The following is a 22,386-nucleotide window of genomic DNA, read 5'->3' as shown; positions in this document are numbered from 1 at the left end:
ATTTTGGAGAAGCCATTCCTTCACCTTTGTGTCCTTCTGGGAACCAAACCGATCATTAGTATATGTGCTTAATGTGTTTGATATTAGACAAAGTCCCTATACAGAATAGGGAATCAGGTTAGCAATTGAATAACCATTAGCAGCATTTAAGTTAAAGCCAATTTTAAGTTCTTCCTTCTCTCCAAAGGAAAGAACAGTGGTGTTTTTCCTAAACGAAAATCTTAAATTGAATTGGGTCGCTAGTGTTCAGCCTAAAGCCTAAAAAGAAATAGGTGCAAGGTTGGGGACGACGATAATTAACCATATTTTGGTTGTGCTCTGGCTCGGGAGGAGCCCTGGCGCTGGTCCCAACAGGAATGCCCGTCCCACCCAACCCGAGTTGTGGGGTGCAAGGCAGACGGTTGTCTCCGTCCCTCCAAGCCACTGTGGCTGGGTTTCTGGTCTTGAGAGATGCAGATGAAGTGGTGTGAAGGGTTGGGCTTTTTTTTTTGTTCCTAAAAATGCAACGAACAAAAAAAAAAGTACAACAATCCAAACCCAACCATCTTGTTGCGCGCCAGCTTTCTTCCCGGATGGCTCCACCGGGGACGGCGCCGCCTCCTGTCGCCCGCGCTCCGTCAGGCCCAGCCCACGCGTCTTAGCGAGCCGTCAGCCAGCCAGCGCCCAGGCTCGGCCGACCCTGGGCACCGCGCTCCGCGCCGCGCGCAGCCCCTCTGGAAGGGAGAGAAGCGAGCAGCCCGGGACCCTCCCCTCTTCCAGGCGCACCGCGGGCGGTGGCAATTATTGGTGGCGGTTGTTGACACCGGAAGGACTCCCGCCTCACCTCACCCACAGCCCCCCACCCCCACCCAGGGAAAGGCGAGACTCGGGAGACGGAACAAAGGCGAAGCCCGGCCGAGGAGGCGGACCGAGGTGCCGGGAGAGGAGGGCGGTGGGGCGGGGCACGGCTGGCGCCGCGAGTCCATTTTGCCGCCGTGCCCAGCCGGTAACGCGCGGTCCTCCGCCTGGAGGACAGGCGGCCGCGCGGCTCCAGGTGGGGCCCCTCCCGCGGCCCCCCGAGGTCCGAGATAAGTACCCGGCGGGTCCCTCTCAGGGTAGGGGGGTGTGATCCTTGGGCCTGCTGCGAGGGTGGGGACTTGCCCTGGCAGGACAGCGACCTGCGTGGGTGGGGGTTTGGCGGAGAGCTCAGTTTGAGCTCCACAGCTGCACAGCGGAAACCAGCTGGGTGCTGGAACGGGGCGTGGGTTGGAGCGGCGTGCAGGGGGCGTCAGCTGGGCCCGTGCAGCGTGTCTGTGTTCCAGAAAACCTGCTCCGCTACGGATTTTGCCCGGCTTCACTGCCAGCGCCTCCGTATCGCCTAGGAAAGAAAAGGCGACCATGAATCACAAGTCGGAGCACTCAGCACTTTCTGGCACTGAACCTGGGGAGGTGCCTGGCGCCGGGGGAGGGCGCCCTAACCAGGAAGCTCCTTAGTACTGCACAAAGATCTTCGGTCATGCTGCTGGCTTTTTCACCAGGTCCTAGCACGCTGGCTTTATTTGTGGGGGACGACTGAAAAAATTAAGGGTCAAGACTAAGGATCCTGTGCAAATAAATGCATAATACTCTCTTCTTTGTTCTTTCTTTGCAGTAGCCTCGTTTGATTGTCAATCACAAAGTGAGAAAAAAACAAAAACCTGATTGCTTTGTCCTGGGAAATAGTAACCCTGACGAATACACCTGCTCGCAGGGGACAGAGGTAAACTACAATACTTCTCTCTACAGTAAGAAACCAAAAAAGCACCCAGGTTTTTTTTCTAGGCCCAGAATCATGCAGAATTGAACTAGGTGTAGAATGTGTTCCCATCCTCATGGGCGGTCTCTGTTCTTTTCATATTTTTTCAAAACTCAGAAGAATAGGATTCAGTATTTGGAAAATCTTTATGTAGCAATTATTCGACATATATTGCAGTCCACAGATTTATAATGAAAAGGAAAAGAGAGGCCTTAGTAGCATTTCTTTTTTTTAAGATTTTTTTTTCCTTCTCCCATACCGTGCTGCTAGGACCTGTACAAATACTGTTTTCTAACTCTAGAGACTTTTATACAATCGGTATTTTAAAAGCAGAATTTCATTTACATAGCCACTCCTTCTGGTAGAACTTGATGGAGCTGTTGATTAACTGCTTATACTTCTGTCTTCTACAATGAGAAGGTACATTTCTTCAGGCTCTCCTTTTCTTAAAAATACCATTCTTTTTTTGCACTAGCTGAGATACTAAGCCTCCCTGGTAAGTCCTTCCATAACACCAGGTTATTCTTTCCATTCTATACATTTATGACTGTCTGGTTACCTGGTCTTACTTGTACCACAGCTACTGTTCAGATATGCCTGTTTCCATGAAAGTGCTTTGTACCTGCTATCCTATATAATGCTTTACCTTTTCATGAAATTGTAGTTCAAGAGAGTCCGGCTCTCTTTCAGGACCTTTCTTGGTTAATAGACTCATGCTCTAAAATAACACTTTAAATGTGAATTTACATTTTGTGTATTTGTACCCAACTGTAATTAATCCACCTTACATTTATATAGTTTAGCAGTTTACAAAACTGGCACTCATTACTTAATATTCCCAGAAACATGATGAGATAGATAATGTAAAAATCCTCATTCTATGAAGGTTAAAACTCCTGCTTGAAGTTAGGTATTCAGAGACAGGTTCAGTGCTCTGTTTCCTCTACTAGAGAGCCTGTTATAGCCTAATTTGTAAAAATCATAAAATTTTAGAAGGGATTTAGAGAGCCATGATTAAACTTTTCCATTTTATGAATGAGAACACTGAATTCTTGATCCACTTTCTGGATAGTGCTAAAAGTTTAAGAATTGGGGAACTCAGGTCCTAAGCCTAGCTTGCTGTGTATAATTGGGAAAGCTCCATTTTTGGAGTTGGGGGGGGGGCTCAGTTTTTTCAATTATAAAGTTAGGTGTTTTCTAGATGGTCTCTAAGATACTTTTAGACCGAGTGCTTCTCTTTTTTAATTTTTTAAATTTTATTTTATCATGTTATGTTAGTCACCATACATTACATCTTTAGTTTTTGATGTAGTGTTCCATGATTCCTTGTTTGCATATAACACCCAGTGCTCCATTCAATACATGCCCTCCTTTATACCCATCACCGGGCTAACCCATCCCCCCACCTCACCCCCCAAAACCCTCTGTTTCTCAGAGTCCATAGCCTCTCATGGTTCTTCTCCCCCTCCGATTCCCCCCCTTCATTTTTCCCTTCCTACTGTCTTCTTTTTTTTTTAAACATATAATGTATTATTTGTTTCAGAGGTACATAGACCTAGTACTTCTTTTTATTCCTACTCCAAAACTTTTATTACCATATATTCCCTTACACGTATTGGTAATCCTAAACACACATTAATATTAACTGCCTTAAACTGTTTTATATTTTAAATTTGGGTAGGTATGGTAAAAATGTATGCCTTATTCTTGGTGTTTTACTAAACTATAAAAGTATGGTTCTATTGTAAGATCAGGAACTGCATGGAGAAGTGGGGCACTCATACATCATTGGTTAGAGTTCATAAATTGGTATACCCCTTCTAGAGGGAAACCTGACAATCTTTTCAAGGTCTTTAAAAGTGTTTCTACTCATTGACACACCTAACAGTACACTTACAGGAATCATCTAAGGAAATAATCAGAGCTGTGGACCAAGACTTTTCTACAAGATGTTCATTTAAATGTTATAATCCAAAAAGACATATAGCCAATAAGAGCATATCCATAAGATGGACTATCACATTTTAGAAGAATATATAATAATAGGGGAAATACATGTGATAAAGTAAGTGAAAAATGGTGGATACAAAATTGTGTGAAGCTACCAGTTTTGTTAAAATAGGTATGTGCACAAACACAACACACACAAGATTGGAAGAGATAAAACAAAACAGTAATAATGGTTATTCCTTGCTGATGTGATTATGGGTGATTTTTCCCCTGTACTTTCTGAATTTTCTATACTCACAAATTACTTTTATAGTTGGTTGCTTGGATAACCTCTCTAACTTCAGTATGGTGTCAACTTTCTATGTCCTTTTTTTATAAGGCATTTATCATACCTTTTAGAGGAACAATATCTTTGTAAATGTGCTGTATTTCGGAATTTAGGGCAGGAATTGACTTTTGGCTTATATTTCATCTTTTTAAATATCATTAGGTCATTGGATTATTCATTCTTATTATTCATTAAAGACACTGCCATCTTCATTACCTTGGCCTTGAACTCTGGATTCTAGAATGGTACTGATGAATAGAGTGCTATGCCCACTTCTCATAACAATTAACCCAAATACAGGCGTCCTCTGACATAAAGAATAGTTTCATTCCCATTAAGCCTTCTATAAAGCAGTTTCCTGTAAACTTCAAAAAAAAATCATTTCCGGGGCGCCTGGGTGGCTCAGTCGTTAAGTGTCTGCCTCCGGCTCAGGTCTTGATCCCAGGGTCCTGGGATCGAGCCCTGCATCGGGCTCCCTGCTTGGTGGGGAGTCTGCTTCTCCCTCTCCCACTCCCCCTGCTTGTGTTCCTGCTCTTGCTATCTCTCTGTCAAATAAATAAAATCTTATTAAAAAAATAAAATAAATCATTTCCATTGTATATGGAGACATATTACTAAGGAAAAGTTGAACTGAAAATTTTTGACAGTTTAAATTCTTGTCTTTCGTGTGGCATTAGTACCACAAGTATATTCTACGGCAGTAGCCAGGTTCCCCATTATAACTCCATGAGGAGCTTTTTTATTCCCCCCTGCATATTTGTGGTATTGAATATGAGCGAGGAGTGCCCACATAGTATATATAATATAGCCAACCTAAAAATTGCTTAAAGTTTAGCATAATTGGCTTTCTACTTGATGTATCTTGTAGCTCACGTTTGCTTTAGAATAAGATGTATACATAATTCTACACTGAGCAAAAGGACCTTTGTTACACTAATTATATTTCCAATAGGCATCTCAGAAGTAAGTTATTAGTTGATATGTAGTACTTATCATTTATTTACAAAGTGCCTATTTTCCCTTCTACAGTATTATATGTGACATAAGTAACCTCACTTATCTAGATAAATCCAGCTAGCTACCCACCAAATGCTAGACTTTGACAGTACTTTCTGAAAGCTGGCATTAACCTGAAATACAGATTTAGATGATGATGGAAACTTTTTAATAGATACCAGCCAATAGTTATTGCCAAATTTATGGTTGTAAAAGAAGACAAATTGTTTTAGGGGTAAAAATTTTCCAGCTTCATGAAACCCACTTACATTTATTTGGGAGAAAAGAGACCAGACATTTCTGGTTTGACCTTTCCAGAAGTCATTAGTTCCAACTTAACTAAACTGGAACTCTTAACAGGTAAAGATAAATATCTGAATCTGGTTGGTACCAGAGTAGGAGAATAATTTAGTCTATACGTATGTTTTCCTCAAATTCAGACTCATTCAAATAGATTTCATCTGGGTGGGAGAGAATAGGCTTCAATACTGTTTGGAAATCACAGACTTCTGTGGGGGTTTTTTTGTTGCTAAATTAAAAAAAATTTTTTTAAGTAATCTCTACATCCAACATGGGGCTTGAACTTATGACCCTGAGATCAAGAGTTGCATGCTCTACTGACTGAGCCAGCCAGGCATCCTCCCACAGATTTCTTGATAGCTGTACAGAAGTGGGATAGTGGGATATCTGATCGAGCTGGTATCCTAAAACCCTATTGATATAATGCTGTTACAGAGTAATAGCTGGGGTAATTATCAAGAGACACAAGGAAAAGATAAAAGGGAAAGAAAGATAAGGTGAACAGGCAGGTAGGGGATAAGGAAAGAATAGGAGGAAATCAAAAGATTGTACACCTTGACATGAGGAGTATGATGAGTTAAGAGAATAAACAAAGGAAAGAGGCAAGACAAAATAGTGGTTCAGAAAAGAGAATGAAGAAAAGGAAAAAACCTGTTTTTTTGAGTGGTCTGGACTAACTAGTAAGGGTAATGACCTGGCTTTTACGTTTCTGAAAATGTTACCATAGTCCAAAACCTCTGTGAAATTGCTGAGTAGGTGGGTCTTCCAAGCTGATGGATCTTTTTTCTAGCTTTATTTTGTCCTACTAATCAGGAATCCTACTAGAAATATCCTGGGGTAAATTCTAACTACTAATTCTAGGATCATGCCAGAAAACGGAAGTTTCTTATTGTCTTACATTGACACATAAGTAACTTTTATATTGTGTTTGCAGGAGCCACGTAACAATTACACAAGCTATTTTAGACACTATATGTATCTTCCATAGTCCTTTTGTGAGATTCTTAAACTCACTTTATCCTGTTTTGATCATATAAGTTATGGAACAGTCTCTAAAAGCCATAATAAAGTATAACAACACATTGATAAGGAGCACTTAAAACAAATATTTTGTAAATAATTTTCATATATTATGACTTTCAAAACAGTTGTATAACGAGGAGAGAAACTGCAATATGTACATGTGGTTTGTCAAAGGCTACTGTCTAAGAACCAAACAAGAACAAACCAAACAGGCCTCCTCACAGGCCTGGATCCAGAGATTCTCAGTAATAACATTTTTTATTTTATAAAAGATAAAACAATACTATAGCAGATCAAGCTCTTGTAAAGCTTATCTTACCTAGCTAATGCTTCTGAAGTTTTGCTTTTTAAGCTCAATTTCTTATAATTGGTCTCCCTTTTTAGTTTTTTCCTTAATTTTTTATTGTGAAAATTTTCAAATATACAGAAAATTTGAAAAGTACTACAATAAATATCCTTACATCTTCTACCTAGATTCAGTAACTTGACCCTAAGTTTCAAGAAAGCATTACTAGTGGATCTCATACTAGCAGAATACAGTATACTACTTGAAAATAAGATTAACTAATGTGCTGAGAGGAAGTGCTTAAAAAAAAAAAAGTGATTCCTTTTATTCCAAGCATTGTTTCAGGAAAGATTGGTGGCTCCCAGTTTAGTAGAGGCTTGCATAATTTAGTTTTGTCTGTGAGGTGTGTTTCAATATTTGCTATGTAGTTTCTTATTAGGTATCTACTTTGGAATTCCTGAATCCAAAGATGACTCAAAGCAGGATGGAAATTTGATTTAAATCCTTAAGATACAAAGTATTATTAACTTTTCTTTTTGTTCTTTAATGGGATTTGGAAGGAAATCACGGGTAGTATCTTGAACAGCTTTATATTCCTACCAATTAAATTCAAAGCCTTAATAGGAAAGTTTCTTTGAATAGTTTTTTTATTAAAATTAACTTTTAAGAGTAAATAAATGAGCACCTTTTGCATTATAATCATTTTGAGTTGATCATTTAAAAACAAGGGACTTCTAGGAGAGAGAAGTCTAATACACATATGTAGGTTTTGCTTTTTATTTTAAGACTACTTTCCTTTGTAAGTATTGACTTTTCCATTGTCTACCTTGAGTGTAGATATCATGAATATTTGCCTAAAAATAAATTTGTGGTGGTGTTATACAACTATGCATTTGTCAAAACTCACAGAACTGTATACCAAAAAGAATGAATTTTATTGTATGTAAATTAAAAGTATATTTAAAAACACACATGGCAGGAAAATGAGGTTGAAAATGAGAGGTGGTAGATAATTAGATATATATTTGCTAGTTTGTTGGTATAAAACTTGGGAAATTTCTAATTAGTGGGTAAAAGAGATTTTTGTCCTTCAAAATTTAGACTTTCTTGGTTTTCAGAAACACATTCAAAGGAAAAAAAACAAATCTTGGAAATGTGTTTGCTATTGTACACTGAATTTGACAGTGCTTAAGTTGAAATTTTATTGGAGAGCAATAATTTTGTTCACATAAAGTTTCTAAACTTCTATATTGGTAAAGAAGATTAGCTGTAGAAAAGAGGGGATATGTACTTTAGTTCCTACAAACGAGTATGTTTTATTGACTTCTCCAGATTTTTACGTGTTAGCCACATTTTAAGAAAAGGATCTGTAAGTTCCTTTACTGCAAAGTATACTCTTCACTTAGTGAGCCTAACAACATTATTAATTATCTATTTTCCTTTAAAACTTTTGAGGCAACAAACTTTGTATGGTGTTTTGGATTCAGCTGTCTCAGTTTTCTCTAAAAGTCGGCTGTGGAAGTGGTCACATTAATTTGGTCATAGAGAAAGTTTTGAGTATAAAGAGAAGAAAAGAAAATGTTTAGCTTTTTAAAGTGAACAGAAATAAGAATCTTTAAATTATAAACCAAAATTTGTAAGCCGCATCACTAAAAATGGAACTGGATCCACCATAATTTTGATGCAAATTTTTATTTTTTAAAAGATTTGAGAGAGAGAGAAAGAGCGCCGGGGGAGGGGCAGAGGAAGAGGGAGACAAGCAGACTGCCTGCTGAGAAAGGAGCCTCACACGGGGCTTGATCCCAGGACCCTGAGATGATGATCTGAGCCAAAATCAAGAGTCAGTCGCTTAACCAACTGAACCACCCAGGTGCCCCTTGATGCAAATTTTTAAAAAGGGACTTTCTAAATAGTTTTTTCCTTTTTTCCTCTGGTTTATTTTCAGAGCTATAAGGTGATTCATGGTTTTGGGATGACTGTTTACTACTAAATTTTCTCATGTATGTCATATTCCTATTTATTTTTTTAATACTTGATTGCCTTAAAATTCTTTTTGGCCCCTATTGCAGTATCTTTTTCAGTTTTCCTTTGCCTTGGGTGCCCATTTTTTTCCTCTGCATTCCAACCACTTGGTATTCTTTGTTTTTCCTCTTATTTATTTAATATGCTTGGATAAGATTCTCTGGAAATATTAACCTTGCAAGAATGAGTAAATTAGTTTACTTTATTGAATGTTGCCCTCTATTACTTTCCTGTTTCTACTACTTTCTCCAAAATCTAGTTTTAGCATAGAGTTCTTAGGTGAAAGAGGACAAAGAGCAGTGGAGATGATAAAATATAAAACAGGACTAAGGTAGGAGGATCATCAAAAGTTTTCTTTTCTCTGTTCTAGAGTCAGAATTTTTTTTTTTAAGATTTTATTTATTTATTTGACAGAGAGAGCAAGCACAAGCAGGGGGAGCAGCAGAGGGAGAGGGAGAAGCAGACTCTCCACTGAGCAGGGAGCCCGATGTAGGGCTCGATCCCAGAACCCTGGGATCATGACCTGAGCTGAAGGCAGACACTTAACTGACCGACCCATCTAGGTTCCCCTAGAGGCAGAATGTTTTACAGCTGCTTCATAACTTCTCTCAGGGAGCACACTAACCCCAGTCTTTGTAGCCATTCTCCTCCCAATGCCTTTAAAAGGTTTTATGATTTCTTATATCACAAAAGATTGTTAAGAAAAATCAGCTCATCACATATTTTTGCCTTTTGACATTAAATTTGACAGAATAATCTTTGCTTTAATTCTGCATATAATTTTATTATAATTTATTATACCTTATCCCTCACAACTAAATGTAAAGCCATAAACTAATCAGCCTTGCAAACTCAGCTAATCTTTTAAATACTATTTATCTTCTAGATTATAGCTCTAATTGTGACTCTTAAAATTAGTGCTAAAATTTATTTACTTATTTTTGATTATAAGATGGCCTGTAGATTATTAGACCCTATTTTATTTATTAGTTTGGTGGTAATGTGACGTAGTTTGTCCCTCAGTAAGCTGAATGAGGACATAGTTAGCACTATATTTGGATTTAAAACTTTAGGGATAGAAGTTTTAAAATGTACATTTTAAAATAATAAACTTGAACTGAGAAATGGTATTTTCTAGATCAGGAATCTCAGTTTTTTTGGTCTCAGGATGACTTTACACTCTTAAAAACCGAGGATCCCAAAAGTTTTTGTTTACATATGTACTGTATATAGATATTTATTGTATTGAAAATTAAAACAAAAAATTTAAGATCTTCATTTAAAGTAACGATAAACCTATTACATGTTAACATTTGTGAAAAATAACATTTTCAAAACAGTTGTGGGAAGAGTGGCATTGCTTTACATATTTATAGGTCTCTTTAATGAATTGCTCTTAATAGATTATAACAAGTCTTTTATCTGTCCCTGCATTACACCTGTTAAAATAAGTAATTTTGGTTGAAATATAGAAAGATCATATTTGGCCTTGCACAGATATATAGTTGGTGAAGGGAGGAATATTTTAATAGCCTTTTGTGATAATTGTGGATCTTCTTTGATACTATACCAAAACTCAACAAGTGGTAGTTTCTTAAAAGTTGCAATATGGAATCTGAAATCATATTATAAATGTGTTGGTCTTTTGATCTTTTGCCCAAGGATGATTTATAACATGCATTGGTGATCTGAACCAATTAGTTCATTGTGTTATGCAGATCTCCAAATGTTAACATTTTATTATACAATAATCTCCCCCAGAAAAAAGTAAAAGTCCACATTTGTTAAAATTACCACTTATTTTGTTAGAAAATAATTAATGGGAAGTTATCAAGCACTTAAGTGGCAAAAATGTTTTCCAAAATTCTAATTTTCACTCAAAAACTTTTACCATTTGTTTTCCTTGAAGTGAAGAGCTATTTTGTTCATTTTTGAGAAGATGTCTGCTTTACCTAAGTCTAAATAGCCAGTTTGTCATTCATTCTTTAAATAAAAATTGTGTTCCATAAAAAAAAGCAGCTGGTTCAGATTGTGACTCAATCATGTAAGTGCTTTTTCTCCAGACAATATCTGTTGGGTGCAGCACACAAAATATTAAAAAGGCATGTACACACTGATCAAGATTTAATAAAATGAATAATTTTTGCTGCTTCATAAAGAACATTCTTAAATGAAACTGGCTACCCCCACCGGTACTGTGGGTATGTGGTAATGAAGAATACAATAACTTGTAATACAGTTTGGTGCTGCCTTTTGCCTTGTTTCATTCCTGCTAAGGCTTCAGCAGTGTCTACTCACCATTGCTTTTACAGTGCAATTGTCAATGTGGTGCCAAAAGTAAATATCATCTTAGTATTATTGTGAAAAAAGTATTGACCTTCACAAATGACTTGAAAGAGTCTTAGGAACACCAGATTTCAGCCCACATTTTGAGAATTGATGCACACTAGACAGACAGTTGTGGTGGTTTAAAAGAAAACTTCATTTAATTCTCTGAAGAATGAATTGCAACTCATGTTTTTACTTACGATTTCAATAATTGTAATCTTGCCTCTGAAATAGAAAAATTTGCCAATTTTTAATAAAAGCCTGCACAAGATGCATGCTTGAATTTATATTTCTGTGCTTCTTTCTTTTAAATAGCATACCATTTTATAATTGTGGGCCCAGACTAAAGAGCTCATTCTATTCAAACACTGAGTAGCTTTGTTTCTGACAGCTAGCAGTCAGCTTTCTGTTTTAAAACAATCAGTTGGGTCCTGCTGGCTCAACTTGCAGTTGTCCTAGACCTAACCCTATCTCAGCCAAAGACTGTTGCTGGAAAGCCCACACAAAGGCCTTGTGTAAGGGAGTCCTGCTAATAAGGAGTGTGTTCTAGTCCCAGCAGATTAAATCTGCTTTGGTGTGCATTCCCTTCCCAAATTTCTCACTCATTTCCTTTGTTTGCCTGGCTATTTCAGTGAGAGATCATTTTTAATGCCTCTGAAGATAGTTTCTTCTGATTATTACATAGTCTGAGTGGAGGGGATTACTCGAGTAAAATGTTCCTTTCTCTATGGTAGGATGTGATGGAGCTGCTTGAAGAAGATCTCACGTGCCCAATTTGTTGCAGTCTGTTCGATGATCCGCGAGTTTTGCCTTGCTCACACAACTTTTGCAAAAAATGCTTAGAAGGGATCTTAGAGGGGACTGTGCGGAATTCCTTGTGGAGATCCTCTCCATTCAAGTGCCCTACATGCCGTAAGGAAACTTCAGCTACTGGAGTCAATAGCCTGCAGGTTAATTACTCCCTGAAGGGTATTGTAGAAAAGTATAACAAGATCAAAATCTCTCCCAAAATGCCGGTGTGCAAAGGACACTTGGGGCAGCCTCTCAACATTTTCTGCCTGACTGATATGCAACTGATTTGTGGGATCTGTGCTACTCGTGGTGACCACACCAAGCATGTCTTCTGTTCTATTGAAGATGCCTATGCTCAGGAAAGAGATGCCTTTGAGTCCCTCTTCCAGAGCTTTGAGACCTGGCGTCGGGGAGATGCTCTTTCTCGCTTGGATACCTTGGAAACTAGCAAAAGGAAATCTCTACAGTTACTGACTAAAGATTCAGATAAAGTAAAGGAGTTTTTTGAGAAGTTACAACATACATTAGATCAAAAAAAGAATGAAATCCTGTCTGACTTTGAGACCATGAAACTTGCAGTTATGCAAGCCTATGACCCAGAGATCAACAAACTCAACACCATCTTGCAGGAACAACGAATGGCCTTTAACATTGCTGAGGCTTTCAAAGACGTGTCAGAACCCATCATATTTCTGCAACAGATGCAGGAGTTCAGGGAGAAAATAAAAGTAATCAAGGAAACTCCTTTACCTCCCTCTAATTTGCCCACAAGCCCTTTAATGAAGAACTTTGATACCAGCCAGTGGGAAGACATAAAACTAGTAGATGTGGATAAACTTTCTTTGCCTCAAGACACTGGCATATTCATTAGCAAGATTCCCTGGAGCTTTTATCAGTTATTTGTGGTAGTCATTCTGCTTAGCTTTCTTATTTTCTTTGGTCCCACTATATTCCTAGAAGGGTCTTTATTTGATGAATTCACAAGTTGGAAAGACCATCTCTCAAACTTCAGTTCCTATCTGACTAAATCAGCTGATTTTGTAGAACAATCAGTGTTTTACTGGGAACAGGTGATGGATGGGTTTTTCATTTTCAGTGAAAGATTTAAGAATTTTACTTTGGTGGTGCTGAACAATGTGGCAGAATTTGTGTGCAAATATAAACTATTATAAAATCTGTTGCAAGTGTATAGTTCTCTGTCTTTTGTTAGAAATTTGTTAAAGAGCTGAGTGGTAGTTCAGATTTGGTCAAGATTTCAGTCAGATATCTTCCTACAAAAGTATTCCTTTCAAAAATAATGTCCTATACATGTTGTTCAAATTAGGTAGCATAAAGATAAATGTGAGATTTAATACTAAGTCCTGAACCCTCCTTCCTTTTTAAATAGTGCTTTTGTAAAACGCCTCCTACCCCCAATATTGGTTGTGTTCATGCTGTGGAAAAGAGGTGAAAGAAGAGCACATGATCTAATATTATGTAAATGAGGTAGTGTAACAGTGATTGTTCATTTAAGCATGTAATAAAGCCTACTCTTGTAAAGCAACTTTTTTGGAGACTGGACATTCTTTTAAAAAAGAAGATATGGGTGGATTGGACTTAAAATTTTTCTAGATTTGGATTTCTAAATTTTATTTTTTTGCTAAAATGTAAATCTTAGGTAAACAAAAAGTGGCATTTTTCTTGCAATAAGTTTACATTTTTAGGAGGGTGGAGATTTCAGCTTGCCTTTTTCTCCTTCAGTTTTGTAAATTTATCACCAAAGGAATTCAAAGGAAATGTTAGGGGGCTGTGTAAGCAAAGGCGTAGGTAAAAAAAAAAAAAAAAAAGTCTAACACATGGCAAGGACAGGAAATGGGAAAGCCTTCTTTTTATTGGCAGCTAAGCGTTGTGTTGTTCCAAAGTATCATGGCAACTGTACAACCAAACCATCCACTGCTTAACATATTTTTAAAGAGTAGTAAGATTAATTTGACAATAGATGGAACAGTCTTTCAGCTATTATAAAGTGCAAAGTAATCAGCTAAAAACTAATGATTTGTTAACTAGAATTTAAATAAAAATTTTTAAAACAGCAATACATACATACATACTACTGGGGGAAAAATAAAACACTAATGCTCACATAAGATAAAGATACCTGCCTCCCACAGATTTTTTTTTTTTTTAAAAGAACTAGGTAGTTTTTTAAAACTCATTTGAGAGCGATAGAGCAAGAGCAAGGAGGAGAGTCAGAGGGAGAAGCAGGCTCCCACTGAGCAGGGAGCCCGATGTGGGGCTCGATCCCAGAACCCTGGGATCATGACCTGAGCCGAAGGCAGACGCTTAACGACTGAGCCACCCAGGTGCCCTCTACCTCCCACAGATTAAAAATACTTGCTTAGAATCCAGATGAAAACAAGAAGTGATCTCATGTTAGAACTGCTCTCTAGTCCCTTATTTCTGTCATGGAACAAGACATTCCTTGGAAAGCCCAGAGTGTCTTTACCCTGCCCTTTAATTTGGTTGAGAGGAAGCAACTAAATTTAAAGAACAGAAGAATCCAGCTATGGGAATAAGAGTCAAATTAAGCTGCTAGCTGAGGTAATGGCTGCCTCATCCATAACTGACAATTCATGATTTAGCCACTAAATTGCTAAAGGGTTCATAAATTATGATAATGTTCCTCTGTAAATCTTAACTTCTGCCATGACAACTCATTGTAGATAGGTCTGGGGAAAGGGGAATGCTTTTCTGCTCCCACTATTTTTTTTTTAAGATTTTTAAAATCTTTTTTAAAATCTTTAAATCTTTTTTTAAAGATTATTTATTTGAGAAAGAGGGAGCAAGAGAGAAAGAGCATGAGCAGGGGGAGGGGCAGAGAGAGAAGGAGACACAGACTCCCCACTGAGCAGACAGCCCAATGTGGGGCTTGATCCCAGGACCCCTGGATCATGACCTGAGCTGAAGGCAGACGCTTAACCGACTGAGCCACCCAGGCACCCCTTCCAGTACTTTTTTTAAAATAGAGATTTATGGGGTGCCTGGGTGGTTCAGATGGTTAAGCGTCTGCCTTCAGCTCAGGTCATGATCCTGGGGTCCTGGGATCAAGCCCCGCATCGGGCTCCTGGCTCGGCGGGGAGCCTGCTTCTCCCTCTCCCTCTGCCTCTCCCCCTGCTCATGCTCTCTCTCTCTCTCTGTATCTCTGCGTCTCAAATGAATAAAAAAAAAAAAATCTTAAAAAACAAAAATACAGATTTACAATAAGTTTTCATGGATATATATATATATTTTAATGGAATACAGGAGAGGGATCTACTTGACATCTATCCTTAGAAATATTGGCAGTTTTTCTTAAATAATCCAGTTCCTCATCTGTTCCTTTTTCATTTTGTATACTGCAAGTTCCCAAGCAACTCAAATTTGCAAACACAGCTATGGATACACTATTTGCTTTACAGTAGTTAGGAGGGAATCTAGGTCTCTGTTTTTTGTTATTTTCCCCTCCCCTCCATTTCTTAATCATATATAACTAGCATTTATGGCTAGAGTTTGATTTACAAGTTTCTAAGTCTGTAGCTTCTAGTTTGAAGCAAGAAAAGAATGAGTAGTCAGGAACTGGTCACTTTGAATGTGGGAGGGAAGATATTCACAACAAGGTTTTCTACCATAAAGCAGTTTCCTGCTTCTCGGTTGACACGAATGATAGATGGCAGAGACCAAGAATTCAAGATGATTGGTGGCCAGATTTTTGTGGACAGAGATGGTGTTCTATTTAGTTTCATCTTAGATTTTTTGAGAACTCACCAGCTTTTATTACCCACCGACTTTTCAGACCATCTTAGACTTCAGAGAGAGGCTCTTTTCTATGAACTGGATCCTCTGGTTGATCTCTTAAACCAAGAACACCTGCTACAGCCAAGACCTGCTCTTGTGGAAGTGCATTTCCTAAGCCGAAACACTCAAGCTTTTTTCAGGGTGTTTGGCTCTTGCAGCAAAACAATTGAGATGCTAACTGGGAGGATTACAGTGTTTATAGAGCAACCTTCAGCACTGACCTGGAGTAGTAACTCTTTCCCTCCGCAGATGACCTTACTTCCGCTGCCTCCACAAAGACCTTCTTACCATGACCTGGTTTTCCAGTGTGGCGCTGACGGCACCGCTGATAACCAGATTGGAGTCAGGTATTTTGTACTTTGAAGCATCTCTCTTCTATATCGGTTCCTGATGTTTCCCCTCAAAACTGGAAGTTTCTCATGGCTGAAACTTTTCTTGGAAAAAATCATTACTCACATGTTCTGGGGGTAATAAGTAGAGTTGAGTAGAATGATCAGATAATTATTGTCCAAACTGGGCTATTTTTCAGAGTGAAAGAAGGTATGGTTATTATGTGGGACAGTGGGAATAAACCAAGACTGTCCAGGGAAAATTGGAACTATGGTCATTCAAGTTGTAAGAGGAAATAATTTTATAGATTATGTTCCATTGCTAGTGAATTTGGCCTACGACTGAGACAACACCTTTCTTTCCCCCAAGAGATTCTTTTAGTGGCTGGCATATGGTAAAGTCTCAGTAGTTTCTCCTGATTTCCTTACATTCTACGTATATTTGTTCTTTAGTCCTTATGATTTGACTACTGATTTTCCTCCATCTCACTTTATTTTTAAACACCATTAAGGCAGATATATCCCATAGCAAATTTGGTATCCTATTACATCTTTGTCATTCTTAGACACCTCAAAATATTGAGATAGGCAGTCAGTATGTTAAGGATAGTTGCTCCTGAGTCAATTATTCACTTTCTCCCCCTGTTGTTCTTGGCTGAACACTAAGGCTGATTTCTACTCTGCTGTCAGGGACACTTTTTTTTCTCCTTAAAAATGTCTTAATGCTGTCCCACCATTATTTTACTAACTGTGAAAGCTGGCTTTAATTTTCAGGAGGAAAAAAAAGTAGTCTGCATATGTTCTTTACTGATACTATTTAAAAAAATTTTTTTTTTTGCGGGGGGGAAGAAAAAGTAGACATAGTTTGGGATATTTTCTTGACTTCAGCAGTCGCCATCAGGAACTATCAATGTTTGCGTCTCCGACAACACACCCCTTTGTTTTACTTACCAACTGAAGAACACTGGGCAGTATGACAATTCTTCAGTTTCTACACTTAATAATTTCCTGCCCTCCCAAAAAAGGTTGAAATGTCACTTTGGGAAAAGGGAGCCAGTTAAATTAATAGGCTGATTGTGAAGAGAACTTAAGACTCTATCTTTATCTCAAAGTGTTTTAAGATATCTCTGTATACACCTTTCTTTTCACTGGTGGGGCACTAACATGAATAATTCAGAAGGGAAAACTATTCAGTTTTTTTTAAAAAATTTGATTTAATGATTAAGATCTTTGAGGATCGGGGTGCCTGGGTGGCTCAGTTGTTAAGCGACTGCCTTTGGCTCAGGTCATGATCCCAGGGTCCTGGGATCAAGCCCCGCATCAGGCTCTCTGCTCAGTGGGGAGCGTGCTTCTCCCTCTCCCACTCCCCGAGCTTGTGTTCTCTCTCTATCAAATAAATAAATAAATTCTTAAAAAAAAAAAAGATCTTTGAGGATCCCTTTAAAAAAAAGATAGAAACCCCAGGAAAAATGGTATAATTAATTTTAAGAAGAAACATGCAAGGTAAAAAGATCCTGGAAATACTAAACACTTTAAAATCTATGCATGTGGAGAAAATAATTGAAAAAAATATGCTGAGAAACAAGATTAAAAACTAAGGTTGGAATATTCTTGTATGTACAGTGCCAAGTGTTTTTACCTTTGCTAAGTGTTTGTGTTTTAGAAATAGTACAAATTTTTTTCATCTTAATGTAAGAATGGCATTATATTTAAACTTCCAATATAGATAATTCCAAAACCAGAAGCTATTTTAATAATTAAATTTTTTCATCACCAAATAGTATTCATTTGCTGGAAGTTCAGAATTTTTTTCCATCCTGTAAGTGTTTATGATTTTTTTCTATCATGCCAATTTCAAAGTAGAGATGGATAACCTGAGTAAGGGGACATTATTGGGATTTCGGGTGACAGTATGAAAACTCTGGCCCTGAAAGGCCCACCTTAGGTACATAACTGCCTGGCTAGCCATCATTTTTATTTCTTGCTCACTCCCTGTTCTGAATCATCCATTCAGATGTTTTTTGAAGGTGGGAAGTGGAGGAGTAAGCCTGGATGGCTCCTAAGAGTCTGGCGTATCATCCAGCTGTTCAGTATGTTCCATTAATATGATTCACCATTCTAAGATCTTGTTAACCTAGCAGTTTGCTCAGTTACTATCTCTCAAGTTCACAGTATGTGAAATACTTGGCTTGCATCTTGCAGAAGGTCATTCATATGATACCACATTATCAAGCTCAAGTTATGGTCATAGGATTCTAGAGTCTCTTTGGTAGCCTTTATTCTATCTGACCTTTCCTTTTTAAATTGGATCAAATGGAAAAGTGTAGTTGCCTTTTTTTAAAATAGGATTTGATTTTCTATTTCTCAATGCATTCTTCTACCCTTTCCTTCTGCCTTAAAATCTTTCATTTCTTAATTTGACCTCCTAAGGAATCAAGTACTATTGCTCAGTGATTTCTTGCAAGTATTTGTGTCTTAATGTGAGATGTGCTATAATTTTCTTCTCTTTAATAAATGTTTCTAGGCTACACAATCAAGATCTGGGGTTTGGGACTAGATGGAATGATCTCCTAATGTGAAAAATTTGCTGTATCAAACATAATAAACATTTTTTGACATGTACTTTGTACTTCTATAAATCTTACAGTATTTTCTTTGCCTAGAATTAATTTCTAAACATGAGCTAAAATAACCACTCTATTTTATTTTTCTTATTTTTTATTTTTTTTTAAGATTTTATTTATTTATTTGACAGAGAGACACAGCAAGAGAGGGAACACAAGCAGGGGGAATGGGAGAGGGAGAAGCAGGCCTCCCACCAAGCAGGGAGCCCGATGCGGGTCTCGATCCCAGGACCCTGGGATCATGACCTGAGCCTAAGGCAGACGCTTAACGACTGAGCCACCCAGGCTCCCCAATTAACCACTCTATTTTAATCATAGTTAAAAGGAGGCAAAGGATGTCGTAAAGGCTTTTTTTATGCCATAAAACTACAGAGAATTTAGGTTGCTTTGTGGAAGTAAGTTAGTCTTTTCTTCACATCTCATAAACAAATGGTGAGAGGACTCAAAGACATAAAAATATCCTTGATGGTATTTAAAGGGGTAATATAGCTATATCTATGTGGACATGTTATGTTGACATTATTAAAACTAACATACAGCCAATCTGAAAAATTCAGGTTGGCTTTTTTCTTGAACTATGTGTTTGGTTCTATAGAATCTCCTAGGAAATACAAAGTTTTGTCATTTTTACTCCAGAGGCCTTTTGACCCCGTGCTTTACTCTTTAACAATGGATAGTTATTGAGTAAAAATTGACAATAAAATCTTGACATTTTTAATCTGCAAAATTGTACCTGAAAAAATGTATTTGATAGAAATAAGAAAAAATTTGTAATGTCAGTGCTAATAATGGGTAGAATTAGATCTAGGAGGGGAAACTAAATGTATAAAATATTCATTAAAATGATTGTCAATTCATTTAATTAAGCTGATTAAAATAATATTTAGTCAATTGAATACAAAAATTAGAAATTGTTAAATTATATAAAAAGTTAAGCTAATTTGTTTAATCAAATTGTTTGCTCCAGAAAATAATTTCTCAATGAAAATTCATCAGTGTTGGTTATATTCCTAAATGTGGATTTAAGTGACTTTGGAGATCACAGGAAGGTCTTTATTTTCAATACTCTGAAATTCCTAATTTGGATCTATAAATGAAGTCTCAAAAAAAATCTGATCAAAAATGGTATGATGCCTTTATTTGAGGTTATAAGTCAAATTGATGTGTTTCGTTTTGCTAGTTATTAAAGGGATGCTTTATAATCAAACATCTGTTGTGTGTCCTAGGTATGTTTCTATAAAACCTGATAACCGAAAATTGGCCAACGGAACTAATGTCCTCGGGATACTAATCGACACTTTATTAATGGAAGGCTTCCACCTAGTCAGCACTAGAACACTATTCTCTGAAGACAAAAGTGAATGCTATAGCTTTGAAAGGATAAAAAAGCCTGAAGCTCTCACCATGAACAAAACACTGAAACCAGAGACTACCATCATGTCAGAGCAATCTCAGAAAAAGAAATGAGGTTCCTGTTCCCTTTTAGAGTAAAGAGAAATTGCCATTTTCTTGTGGAAATTCCATATTTATGGCATGTATGTTAGTCATATATGTACTCATTTCAACTTCTGGCCTTGTCTCCTAGTATGCCGTCTCTGGCAACCATACCTCAGCGGTGCTTAAACCACACTAACTGCTTCCTGCTCTCTAAATAACACTGTGCACTTGGTGCTTTGGCACATGTTCCTTCTACCTTCAATGCCTCTTTCCCTTTCTTTTCTTCATGAACACTTACACAGCTCTCAAGAATGGGTTCTGGAATCAGACTGCTTGATTTCGTAACCCAACTTAATCAGTTACTACTTATATGACTTGGGCAAGTCATTTAAGCTCTCTGTGCCTCAACTTCTTCATCTATCAAATGGGGATAATGTATCTCTTTATAGGATATGTGAAAATAAAAGGAGATAATGTAAAGTACTCAACACACTGTCTGGCACATAGTAGACACCAATAACTGTTCGTGATGGCGATGATGATGTTGAAGAAAAAGAAGATTGGTGGCCTACTTTGAATTGTACCTCTTCTGTGAGGGTGAGGCCTTGTTTTCCTCTTTTCCCAGGCATATTAATCAGCCCTTTCCTCTGTATAGACTTATATGCCATCATAAAAACAAACTTTTTTCACTTGAATGTGAGCTCAATCCACTCAACGGTTTTAACACTACTATGTGGAAAGCACTACTAAACATTTGGTGAGAGGATAACTGTTACTAATTAGCACCTACATTTGGTGAAAAGCTTCTGAATAACCTCTCCTAACATTTAAAATATACATATACTATGGCTTAGTGATTCCTCTTTTAGGAATTCCTCATATATATGTGTCATTTTGAACACCAGAATAAACATCTAGAAAAGGAAACATTAAGTCAAAGAGCACCAAACACACAGCAGGGTTAAAAACCTGCATGGAAGCAGTTGAGTACCTTTTTAAAAAGTACAATTAATTCATTCAAAGACATATGTTAAACATTTGTTAGACACCATACTAGGTTTTCAGGATTAAAAAATGAGTAAGACAAAAATTCTTATTCTCAAAGAGCTCATATTCAAGAGAGAAAGTACATCATCTAACAGCAAAAGATTAGAAATAAACTCAAAGTTCATCAATAGGGAATGGGTAAATTATGGTTCACACAATGAAATACTATGCAGCCCTTAAAGAAGAATAGGGCAACAGTTTACAAACTAAGGAAAGATTGTCAAATATTTGTAAGTGGAAAAAAAGCAAGGTGCAGAACAATGTATAAAGTGGGAAAATATATTTCCATTATATATGTGTGTATGTGTGTATAGTTTCCAGTTGTGGAAACATACTCATTTTCTTAAACACACATAGAATTTTCAGCAAAGATACGGGTCACCTGTGTAGAAGAGAACAGGGTGAGTGGGGTTTAGTGTGGAAGGAAGATTTACTTTCACCAGATCATGTAGATATATTATCTATTTAAAAAAAAAGAAAGGAAGAAGATACACCTGAAAGACTGTATGTGTGTGGGGGGGAGGGGAGGGAAGGGATTTTAGGAGGACTGTAATGGCATAGTATGGACTATTATCTTATATTGATACAAATGTTAATCTACTACTTTTCCTGTGAAAGCCCTCCACTTAGTAAAGAATTTACATTCCATAAATATTTACCAATTATAGATTTGTGCACTAGGTTGTAGAGAAGAAATAAATATTTTTAAAATTTCCTAACAGTATCTCAACAGGTTATGTATAATGTAAGTGCAAAATACTTAAAGATTAGTAATGTCAAGGTTAGCAGTTGAAAATAATGACTCCAATAAGAGAAAAAGCCCTATGAATAAGTATTTTGTTTTTGGTGGCACTTATCCCCTCTTTTCTGCAAAAAAGCCAGTTTAGTTGTTTTAGTGTGTCATCTTAATTTTGGGGATGATGTGTTTGGTTCCCTTGCTAGCACCATATTCTAGGGCACAATATTTCTATTCTGGTAAGTTTTTGACATTTTGTGATTTAACTAGCTGGATATAGTTGCCATGGTTACATATGCAACAATGTTTAATTCTGTATAGAGCTTTGCTGATAAGATTATTAAAAAACTGGTAACTGGTTAAAAAATACTGAAACAAAAAATATTGTTGGGGCACCTGGGTGGCTCAGTCGTTAAGCCTCTGCCTTCGGCTCAGGTCATGATCCCAGGGTCCTGGGATCGAGCCCCGCATCGGGCTCCCTGCTCAGCGGGAAGCCTGCTTCTCCCTCTCCCACTCCCCCTGCTTGTGTTCCCTCTCTCGCTGTGTCTGTCTCTGTCAAATAAATAAATAAAATCTTCAAAAAAAAAAAATTAAAAAAAAA

General features: G+C 37.4%; 2 protein-coding genes across 8 annotated transcripts; both read left to right on the top strand.

Annotated features, from left to right (window-relative positions):
• The first annotated feature begins 645 nt into the window (after positions 1–645).
• TRIM13 (tripartite motif containing 13) lies at positions 646–19,929 on the top strand. Of its 7 annotated transcripts, none has more exons than XM_031032072.2 (3): positions 646–1,060; positions 1,634–1,738; positions 11,742–13,342. In XM_031032072.2, the coding sequence occupies exon 3, from the start codon at positions 11,748–11,750 to the stop codon at positions 12,969–12,971; it is 1,224 nt and encodes a 407-aa protein (XP_030887932.1). In that variant the 5' UTR covers positions 646–1,060; positions 1,634–1,738; positions 11,742–11,747; the 3' UTR covers positions 12,972–13,342. The 7 variants fall into 7 exon arrangements, 6 of the variants coding, with proteins under 6 accessions (XP_030887932.1, XP_030887931.1, XP_030887929.1 ...); XM_031032071.2 differs by having other exon boundaries at positions 902–1,033; positions 1,631–1,738; XR_014143959.1 differs by lacking the exon at positions 11,742–13,342 and adding an exon at positions 19,792–19,929 and having other exon boundaries at positions 921–1,060; positions 1,631–1,738.
• Positions 14,972–21,397, top strand: KCNRG (potassium channel regulator). Its single transcript, XM_006737084.3, has 2 exons — positions 14,972–15,959; positions 19,792–21,397. The coding sequence occupies exons 1-2, from the start codon at positions 15,379–15,381 to the stop codon at positions 20,030–20,032; spliced, it is 822 nt and encodes a 273-aa protein (XP_006737147.1). The 5' UTR covers positions 14,972–15,378; the 3' UTR covers positions 20,033–21,397.
• Positions 21,398–22,386: the final 989 nt, after the last annotated feature.

The sequence above is a fragment of the Leptonychotes weddellii genome, chromosome 3 (genome assembly GCF_054177405.1).
Source record: "Leptonychotes weddellii isolate Sample4059 chromosome 3, ASM5417740v2, whole genome shotgun sequence".
NCBI lineage: Eukaryota > Metazoa > Chordata > Mammalia > Carnivora > Phocidae > Leptonychotes > Leptonychotes weddellii.
This window is presented reverse-complemented; position numbering and strand designations above follow the sequence as displayed.

Coding starts and splice junctions, on each gene's coding strand:
- KCNRG (XM_006737084.3), top strand. CDS start 15,379: ATGAGTAGTCAGGAACTGGTCACTTTGAATGTGGGAGGGAAGATATTC. Junction 15,960..19,791: donor GATAACCAGATTGGAGTCAG/GTATTTTGTACT, acceptor TGTGTGTCCTAG/GTATGTTTCTATAAAACCTG.
- TRIM13 (XM_031032072.2), top strand. CDS start 11,748: ATGGAGCTGCTTGAAGAAGATCTCACGTGCCCAATTTGTTGCAGTCTG.